Source organism: Manacus vitellinus, unplaced genomic scaffold (assembly GCF_001715985.3).
Source record: "Manacus vitellinus isolate BGI_N305 unplaced genomic scaffold, ASM171598v3 scaffold_5_pilon, whole genome shotgun sequence".
Taxonomy (NCBI): domain Eukaryota; kingdom Metazoa; phylum Chordata; class Aves; order Passeriformes; family Pipridae; genus Manacus; species Manacus vitellinus.
In genome coordinates this window covers 16,631,031-16,641,307 of record NW_021940682.1, presented here as the reverse complement: position 1 = coordinate 16,641,307, position 10,277 = coordinate 16,631,031, and the positions used below count along the sequence as shown (strand labels likewise).

General features: G+C 42.7%; 1 protein-coding gene across 1 annotated transcript; it reads left to right on the top strand.

Annotated features, from left to right (window-relative positions):
* Positions 1–6,636: 6,636 nt before the first annotated feature.
* On the top strand, positions 6,637–9,016 carry RPS19BP1 (ribosomal protein S19 binding protein 1). The gene is made up of 4 exons (XM_029963415.1): positions 6,637–6,656; positions 6,748–6,914; positions 7,182–7,279; positions 8,337–9,016. Exons 1-4 carry the CDS (start codon positions 6,637–6,639, stop codon positions 8,469–8,471), a joined length of 420 nt encoding a protein of 139 aa, XP_029819275.1. The 3' UTR covers positions 8,472–9,016.
* Positions 9,017–10,277: the final 1,261 nt, after the last annotated feature.

Below are 10,277 nucleotides of genomic sequence, written 5' to 3'. Positions count from 1 at the left end.
TCAAGCCAGGGAGGTCAGTGTGCAATTGAAAAGGGAAAGATGAATTCTAGAAGCATAAAAGGAAAAAAAAAAGACAGGCTGAAATACATAGGCAAGAAAAGGAAAAAACCTAAAGTCAACAGGTAACAGTCCACCTGCTTGAAGCTGATTTGAAAGGAAAACAAGGGTCCTGGTAAGCTTGGAGGCTCAGATACTTGTAACTGAGCTGTAAGTCTCATCAAGCTCATCACTAACTGTAAACTTCCAAAATAACAAGAGAAGATGTCCTGGAAGAGTCTTAAAAGGCTTCCACCAAACAATTCATAACTTTTGGAAGTTGTGCTGATCCAGCACTGCCGGTGACCAAACCATAAAAAAAAAAAAAACAAAAAAAAACCACAAACAACAACAAAAAAACAAACAAACAAACAAACAAAAAAACCCCACACCACAACCAAACAAAAAACCAAAAAAAAAAAAACCAAAACATACAAAAATCAAAACAAACAAAAACCCCAACAACAATGACAAAAAACCCCAAGTTATTCCATAACCCCCAGTGTGTACATATGGCAGTAGGTGTTGTCCATGCTTTACCCACCTTTTTACAATGCATTTCATTCAGCCTGGCAATCCCTAAAGCAAACTTGTATTCTCTTCAAGCCCCGTCTGTGACTCTTTCCCTTGTCCACCGTCTGTTACATCCATTCTCCAGCATTTAGCAGTTCCTGGTCTGCAGCTCCCCTACTTTTTGTTCTCTCAGGCCCATCCCTGCTCCACCAAAGGATCTTTATCCTCTTTTCCAAGTTTTTTAGGGAAAAGGAAAAGCAACTACAGTGGGATAGCTTTTGACCTTCTAGACTGAGGGAAACAGTGGCAGTAAGGTCTGTCTCCCTGAGCTGTTCTGTAGGAATGAAGTAGGTGAGGAGGTCAGGAGGAAGACCCATGTCTGTGGTCCACAGAAGGAACAGGGAAAAGTCAATTACTCTGAGCCCTGAGATCCTTCTAGTACGTATTGCTTTGAACATTTAAGGATAGTGGTGGGAAACAGAGAGGGAAATCGTTCCCCTTCATCTGCAGAGCCATTTTGCTTGCTCCACTCTAGGAGATATACAAGACCAGCAGACACCCTTCTTAAAATAATTTTCCCTTCAGGGAACAATAGAAAGTATGAGGACACTGAATGTTCAGGCATTTTTGTGAGTCTGGATGCCCAATTTTCTGACCACATAAACCTTGTGACACCAACTCTGTATTATGTGCAAAAATATTACTAGCAAAATGCTTTCTTCTGGTATTCTAAGCCCTGAAGAAGACTTGTTTTGTTTTTTCCAAATAAAACATTTATGTTCTTAAAAATATTACCTCTGTCCATGAAGTGGGCTCCTAGAGTATCAGCAGAGCTACCTGATGCTTGTTCTCTTCCCATTTGGAGCAAAAAATCCAGATGAAGAACAAGTATATGTTGAGAGTTGCTTAATCTTTGTGCCTTCTTATCTCATCTGTGTAGGAGGACACTAACTCTTGTCTCATTCAGGGTCAGAGTTCATTTCTTACTGCAGTGTTTAGTGTGCTGGGAAGCTGATTTAATCTCAGCCTTATCTACAGAAGCTGTGCATGGCAGAGCCAGACTCTTGGTGATCTGGAAGAGGTCACTGAAAAGGGATTGAAAGAGGTTGGTATCTGCACTGGATTTAAAAAAAAAAATCAGAGTAAAAGATTTTCTGTCAGTCTAAAGTAACTAGACACTTATCCATGCAAGTGTGTGAACCAAAGCATTCTGCAGCCCTTGTTCGAATTCAGTAGGCCAGGAAGTCAAATTGCTTTTCAAAGGCATGTCACATAGTTAAAGGACAAAGGTTCCTGTGCACTCGAGGTACAGGGCAGGCAGTGACCCATGGTTCTTTGTAGGAAGAGTGACCGCAACACAAACTGCTTCAAGTCAGCAAACACAGCTAAATATTAATGACAGCAACTTTAGATATTGCTGCTCAAGAGAAAATACAGAATGTGGAAAGTGGTAAAATTGGACAGCTGCTTAAAGCAAAGCACATATGAAGAAAAATGCTGAGGTGAAAATCTGTTATAAATCAGCTCAAAAATTGGTCTGATTCATTTTGGAAGAAAATATACAGATATATGTGTCAATATGTACAATACAAAGTGTTTAAGCATCAGGATCCCATTTCCCCAAATCATAAGACTGCTTTTTAAAAAAGTCCTAAACTAAATAAATGCTTGTGACTGTTATATTTTACTCCTAATGCTGCCCTTAGCTTCTGATTTCTCACATTCTTCACAGTATTCCTTCAGACTGAGACTCCTATGTAACCTCCTGAATCGAGAAGCTGGAACATAAAGTGAGAGCAAACAAACAGCTATTATGAACTGCCATTGACAGCAATATGATTAGACATGAACATCAGTTACATCTTTATTGGAACAAACCAATCAGACATCTTCCAAAGCCAAGAATAACAGGGAGTAGAAGTCACTCCAAGATTAACCAGAAACTCTATCAACATATTCAAACAGGAAAAATTCCCATTTTCTGATACCATAAGAAAGCAAGCAGAAAGTGAATTGATAATATTCACGTATGGAAGTTACTTAAAACTCCAACTGATCTGTGTGCTGGGTTATTTGTAATTGAAAAACCGGCTACCCACTGAGGAGTGAGATTTAAAGAAAGCTATAGAACATGGACATTAGTGTCAGAAAGCTTCCAAAGATAGTTTAACTCTTGGCAAGAAAGACATTCTCAATCTGAAACACAGCACCTGTGGATTTTGCCATCCAAACTTAGATTATTCAGGCTCTAAGATGGTGATTTATTTGGATGTTTTACATTTAAATGAAGACCATTTGACATTCATTCTGTCCCCAAAGCACTTCAAAGAGCTAACTGAACTGATTTTTGAGGAATTACAAAGTGATGAAATTTTAATTTTATTCATCTTGAATGAAATTTTAATTTGAGTAGAGGCTTTAAAACAGTATAATTAAATCCTGATTTTTAAATTTTTTTGGTTTTGTATAGACACAAGGTCTCCTAACATTAAATTTTTAATAGTATGTACTGGTCTGGAAAAAGGTATTTGTAGTGTCTGTTCAACTGCTTTCAACAGTGACTCAGTAAAAGAAAGGGATATTTAAATATATATATCATGACAGCATAAGGAGCATATCATCACTGAGAGAGTGATAAAGCCATAGAAGCTCATGCAAAGAGAAATATACCATTTAATATGCTGTGCTCAGCATAAAGCAGATTTGTCAAATACAGGTAGTTGACTTATTCTAAGGTCAGCAGAGGATATTTTACAGTTTATGACACATAGAAGAGACTATGTGATCCAAATGCCTAAATTCGACATATATACAGACTTAAAGTAACATATAATACACAGGCAAAGTCAGTTCATATCAAGAGATGATTATACATTCCTAATATAAGTAAGTCAATAAAATTATCTTGTTTAGCAGTGCAGGGAAAAGATGTTAGCATAATTCTCTATTGAAGCCAAAGAGCAAGGGAAGACTCTGCACCTCTGCCTGAAGGAACGTGACAGGTCTTGGTCACACCAAAGTCACCTGGACAGAGACATGACAGATGCTACAATCACCATGTCTGGCAAGGCCAAGCACAACTGCAGCCAGAACACAGTTAGGAGAGACATTCATTGATCATGCCCTGGGAAAAGCTGCCAGATCCTGTTAAAAGGAGCTGAAGAAATATAATGTATTAATAATATGTGCATGATTTCACAAAGTGTTAAAAAACCCATAGCCTATGTTAGACCACAATCTTTGGTAACAGACCCAAACCTGGGGAATGAGTCACACCACAAAGCATGCATACATTTAACTTCTTGGTGAACCAACCAGCTCCAAGAGCCTGACAGACTGAGGCAGGAGTCTGCAAATGCAGTTAAAGGAAGTGCCTTTCCCTCCCTTCTCAGCAAAGTGACCCCTGTGCGCTCATTAAACTTTATTCTGCAGGTAATTGCTGACTAAAATCACTGCAAGTCTGTTGGTCAAAGGAGGCATTGCCTGTATTAGGATTCCTTCCTACTGAAGGTATTTAATAAGAAGGGAGTCAGATTTTCTGAGAGACTTATGTAACTGAGAGCTTTATTAATTGGCACAACAGGAATGGAAATGAGGTGGTACTGGTAATGGTTTACTTTTGAGGTAGAAAAGGGCACATATTTTCCATCAACAGAATAATAAATTAGTGCACCTTCTACCACACTAATTTGTTAAACATGTTTTGCAGTGTTGGTAGCAAAGATGTTTTTGCATCAGGTACTCGCATAAGGCAATTATGAGGTTGCACCGTTCTGACACAATGCATGTGTAAAAATGTATTAGCTAATCCTAATAAATGATACAAATGTAGTGTTTAATCAGTAGAATAAGCTATCTTGAATATTCTGTGCAATATGTAACCATGACCAGCTTACAAAGAACCTGTAAATTGTATTTTAGGGGCTGAAAGAGAGCATTTGACTGAGGAGGTATTTTTGAAAGTGATTCCTCCATGGTGAGATCACTGGCAGCTGTCATTTATCTCGCTCTGACCAAGATAAAGATAAACTGAGTATACAAGCAATAACAACTTTTCTGCTGACTAGAATACTCTCTATTGCTTTCTTCAATTTCACCAATAAGCTATTAACTCATGGTTTGTTCTGCTTCTCTGTTGCAAAACTACAATAACCTCTTTGTAACTTTATGAGCTTTCACAAAACTGGAAGTACAAACCTGTCAGGGAATAAGAGCTGAGCAAGCTCTATGTTCCACCAGCTACAAAAAGAAAACAAGAAAATGGAGGAGTGCTCTGCTTTACATACCCAGTGACTGGCCCTCCAAATCAATCAAAAAAAAAAAAAAAAAGGCTCAGATTACTGTAAAAGGAAAATTAAGAGTGAAAAGTGACAAGCAGTTAATGTTCTCCAGTTTTGAAGCCAGGAATAAACACCAAGTAAGTCCTGTCCAGAAAAGTGTGTCAGCACCATCAGCAGAAACTGACACAGGATGCCGGGACCCATCCGAGGAGGGATTCAGAAGAGAATGAACAATAAAAGACAGGCATGGAGGTGACATCTGCAGGAGCTGGATACCAATTTCCAGAGAATGACTACCTCTTAATAAACTGAGGTTTAACTGTTATCAGTGCCCGTTAAAAATCATGACTATGAGAAACAATGAGAGCCATTTGTATCACTTTCTCCCTGCAGGACCTGTCTGAGGGAGAACAAACCTCTCTCCTCCAATGTCAGCTTGTTACTGCCAGCACTGGCTATAATTGAATAAGCTTTATTCAAATGATAGCTAAATTTAGCAGACATTAGCATCAAGTCTCTAGAGGGGTGAAAACTGGAGAAGGAAGCATTAAACAAATAGACTAAAGTAACCCTGAATAGTAGATGCAATTTATGGCAGAGCAAGCCTTTCTGCCTGATGAGTCTAGCACAAAGTTAAACCTGGATTTAGGGACCTCATTGAGAAAAAACATGGCACCATTCCCTTTCTTCCTGGCCTTTTATTATCCCTGTGGTGGCGGTTGCCTCTTGTATTGTCCACAAAATAGGATTTGTTACCTGGTGTGCAACAAGCACATTTCAGAGTTACACAAGCCTCGGTGCTTGGTGGTATTCCACAGATCAAGCACACCCACTGGACTATCCACACCATTATTCATACACAAATATTCAGAGTTAGTAACTTTACACGTACAAACCCTCTGCTGTCAGTAATTTCCATATAAGTTACATAAGCCCAGCTAACTTTTATGCATGCTTGAGGGAAGGGCTTTCACTTGGGCAGGGGTCTTTTTGACCTCTAGGCAAGACTTTTAGTATTACAGTGAACATACTTGAGTTGTACTTGAGCATTTTGCCAAGTTAGCAATGTGTACATAGACATACCTCATCTTTGAAGCTCGTTAGTTCCAGGATGTCCTCGAGTAAAGGATGCCAATTGCTATCTGTTCTAAAGACATACAACAACATTGTGATTTACTACTCCTTAAAGGTTGTTAATTCCAGGACATTCTTGATTAAGGGATACTCACTGCCACCTCTTCCACTGATTAGGTCTCTTTTCTTGTTGATTAGGCTTGAAAGTATACAAAGATCTTACATCAAAGAACATCCTGACTTGAGATAATCTTGACATATTCACAGAATCGCAGAATTGTTGGGGTTGGAAGGGACCTCTGGAGATCATCTAGTCCAACCCCCCTGCCAAGGCAGGGTCACCTCGAACAGGTGACACAGGAACGTGGCCAGGTGGGTTTGGAATGTCTCCAGAGAGGGGGACTCCACAGCCTCCCCAGGCAGCCTCTTCCACTGCTCTGCCACCCTCAAAGTAAAGAAATTCTCCCTCATGTTGAGGTGAAAGTTCTTGTGCTTTAGTTTATGGCCATTGCTCATCGTCTTGTCGCCGGGCACCACCGAAAGGAGTCTGGCACCATCCTCTTGGCACCTATTTTTGCCAAGTTAGCAGTGTGGTACCTAGACATCCACCAGCACCGGGATTTACTGCATCCCTAGAGCGTGTTCTGTCCCTCCGGGCGGAGCGGGGCGCTGTGGGGGCCGGGCGGCGGCGGAGCGCTGCGAGGGCCGGGCGGAAGCGCGGGGAGGCGCGGCCATGTCGGCGGCGCTGCTGCGGCGGGGGGCTGGGAGCTGCTGGAGCGCCGGGCTGAGCCCGCGGGGGCCGGGGGCTGTGGCGGGCGGGAGCGGGTGGTTTCCGCGGCTGGAGTAACTCCGTCCCTATTCCCGCTTCAGGGCAGGGAAAGGTGCCTCCGGGAGCCCAGCGGGGCCGGGATGGCGCCAGGGTCGCGGGCGCTGCGAGGCGGAGGAAGAGGGCGCCGGAGCCCGGCAGGAACAAGGCCACGGTCAAGGGGAGAGTCGTGAAGTCGGCAATAGGTGAGTCCCGGCCTCTCCACAGCCCTCGCACCGGGTCCCCTTGTGATGTCCCGCAGCCACCCTGCCGGTCGCTGTATCCCATCCCTTCCCATCCTCCCGGATGCCCTTTTGGTGTCATTTAAACACAGCCTGATTTGAGGGCGCACCCCTATCCCCGAGCTGTAGCGGTGTCTTTATCCCGGTGCCTCGCTGATCCGCCTGTGTGTCTCCTTGTGAGCTGCCTGGATGAGCAGCTGATGTGTTTTGTCCCGCTCTGCTTTGTCCCAGAGGAGTATCATAAGAAGAAGCCTGTGAATCACTTGAGGGAAAACCTGCAGTACATGTTGAAGGGACGACTTGTTGCAGACAAAGCCATCACAGAAAAAGTAAGACCAACTTCTCTTTGGGGATCTGTTTCCACTAAGGAACACACGTGAATGGGAGTCAAGTCAATTTTCTGTTTACAAGTTGCCTTGACGAATTTCTGTGTGCACTGGAAAAATAACTTAGTAAGTTTTAAACTCTTGTTGATATGTAGTCCCCTGTTTTGTTCTCTGATACTAGTTAAGATCATAGAATGATAGAGTGATTTGGGTTGTAAGGGACCTTAAAGATCATCCAGTTCTAACTGCACCACCACAAACAGGGATGCCACCTGCTAGATTAGGTTCCTCAAATGTACTGACAACTGTTGGCTTTTCTTAATTACCAAAGATTTCATAGCTTCCTGTGGCAAAGAAGCCGTGGTTCAGACCTTCTCCTTACTGTCAATCAAACTGGCCCTCTCTGTAGCTGGAGGCTGTTTGATGAGGAACCAGGTGTGCTGCTGGCTCACGTAATAGGAATTTTGTAGCATCTTGAATGGTGTTTCTCATAACTTGAGAATTTTTGGGAAAGCCAGTGGTCTTTCCCAAAAGGTAGTCCCATGCCAGGATTTGAAGAGGAGGATAGCTGACACTGCTAGTGTTGGGCTATTTTTATGAGATACAGGCTGTTAACTTACATAAACAAATCAGGTGGTTTAGGCCAGTGTTTCTAAAGCTGGAGATTGTGAAAGGAGGTGATGGTGTATTAGAAAATGCTGAGGGAATTCCACCACCTTGTTCAGTTTTCCAGTTGTCTCATGGAGAGAGATGATAAAAGAAGGTCATAGTTTCAGAAAGATCTGAATTGAAATCAGTATTTCTATGTCAGTGGCTGTTACTACAGAGAGAAGTTTTCATATTTGACTCCAAATACCAAATTGATATGTACTGTTGTCCCAGTGATCTGCTTTGGTTAACATCGGTGATTGCCTCTCACTTTTCTTTGGAGGCACTCCAGAATATAGCATGGTACTTGTAGAATAGCAGAGATGCTGCAGGTGAGCTTGAAAATTGCTATTTTGTGGTTTGGTCTGGATAACAATGACTGCTGTTTTTTCCATTTCTGTATCGACTGAAGGTTCTTGCTCAGAACAGAGGCAGGAAGTCCAAAGATCAGCCTCCAGAGAAGGCAGAAAAGAAGAAGCCCGAAAGCACTGTCTTTACTGAGGAAGATTTCCGTAAATTTGAGAGAGAATACTTTGGGATACCGTAAACAACATGACGGGAATTCTTGCAGCTCCGGTCTTTCTGCAGCTAAGTGCTCAGCACACAGGACTGGACATTTCCTCATTGTGTTTGAGATGGGACATCAGAGATGCCCTTCTGCCAGCGAGGACTTCCATGTCAGACTTGCAGGGCAGCTCTGCATCTGTGCAGAACTTGTTACTGGCCAGCTAAAGCCACGGAGGTTCTCTTGGCTCTGAAATGTGTTGACCTTATAATTATCTTCCTGCAGCCAGCAAGTCTTGCATTCTTAATGTTGAAGGGTGGACCAAGCCAAATACAAATCTTGTTCCCCTTCCTCAGGATGTAAGGCTTCTGCTATCTGTGTTATTTGGCAGGGGGTATTTAAAGTAGTGTATCTGAATGGAGAAGTGTTTGGACCAGCACTAATAAATCCCTGGAAGGGTAGGATGCTCTGAAAGACTGTTAAACCTGAGAAACCCTGCAGTTTCTGTTCTTATTACAACCCCTGTCAGGTCTTTCAGTCATTGCAAAAACTTTTTATATGTCATTTGATTAAATAATTGTTGCAGACGCTGTCTCTCTTTGCCTTTGTAATAGCAATTATTATGACAAGCTACAGTTGATGAAGACAAACTGTGTCACTGTTCTGATCCAAGCATTCCTGTCTTTAGGATGACTCAGTTGTGTGAATGGCCTCTCTGATTCATGTTGACACATATATTTAATCTTCTCTCTGACATGCTGAGGCCTTCAAAGAGTGCAGTGGAATGGAGATGACTTCTCCATTTTGCCTGCTTACGGTCTCCCCTCTCTCCAAGGAAGAGCTGTCAGACAAAGTTGTCCTTTGGATGCTTATACCAGAGCATCCCACCGAGATGTAGCCATGCCAGGAGGGCTCACCTGCTGACTGTTGCCAGAGCTTGTAGCCAGGAGGGCTTGTGACCAAAATGTTAGTCTGGGCATCAAGTTAAAATCTGAACCTGAGGCTGTGCTGCTGGGTTGAAGGGAAGTTGTATTCTCTCAAACTACTGCCAAATTCCCAGTTGTAACAAACAAGGCCCAGCAGGTGGGAGTGTTGTTACAGAAGCTTCCTCACTAAACCACTAAGTGTGCTTCTGGGGAGCTCCTGCCACTGCCCTTTGCTGCCCCTTACCTAAGAAGATTGAAGTGTGTTTCCTTCAGAAAAAATCAGGTAAGGAGAAGGGCTAATGCCAAGCTTTACAAGGGGCTTGGCTGACCTGAGCAGCAGCTGCTTGATGTCAGCACTGGCAAGAATTCATTATCCCTTCCCTGCCCTCTTGATTCCTGGCGCTGTCCTCTTAAATCTGTGCCTCCTCTGTTGAGTTCTTTCCCACTTGTCTGCATGGGAGGGAAGGTCACTCAGATGTATGAGGTCCAGACAGGGGAAAGAGTGAACATACTGAAGTGTGTGTACTGGAAATTGTGCAATAGCACATGGGAGGGGATTTCTTGTAATAGGATCAAGTGCAACTATCTGCAGCCAAAAGTGGTAAATATAGAACAGTTCAAAGAGCAATTCCCTTTTTTTCAGTCTGTTCTTGCTCCCAAAATTTAAAAAGTGTAAGAAAAAAAAAAGAACTACAGCTTCTTAAAAGCTGATTGTGCCACAACTTGATCAAAAGAGGTATTATTTTGTTTTGAGCCTTTGTCTTCAGTATTTGGAATTTCCTGTGGTCTTACAGATGTCCTTCATGTCATCTCCTGCACCTCCTCTACCAGTTCCTCCTACACACCCTTATTTCTGTGGTTGTTTGGCTCCTGGGCCCTTCTGCAGGCTGAGGAAAGCAAAACCATCCTTGCTCTAGAAAAG

Excerpts from the sequence above, each read along its gene's own strand:
- RPS19BP1 (XM_029963415.1), top strand. The coding sequence starts at position 6,637 with ATGTCGGCGGCGCTGCTGCG. Across the intron at positions 6,657-6,747 it reads ATGTCGGCGGCGCTGCTGCG|TAACTCCGTCCCTATTCCCG; the intron begins GCGGGGGGCTGG and ends CCGCGGCTGGAG. Across the intron at positions 6,915-7,181 it reads AGTCGTGAAGTCGGCAATAG|AGGAGTATCATAAGAAGAAG; the intron begins GTGAGTCCCGGC and ends GCTTTGTCCCAG.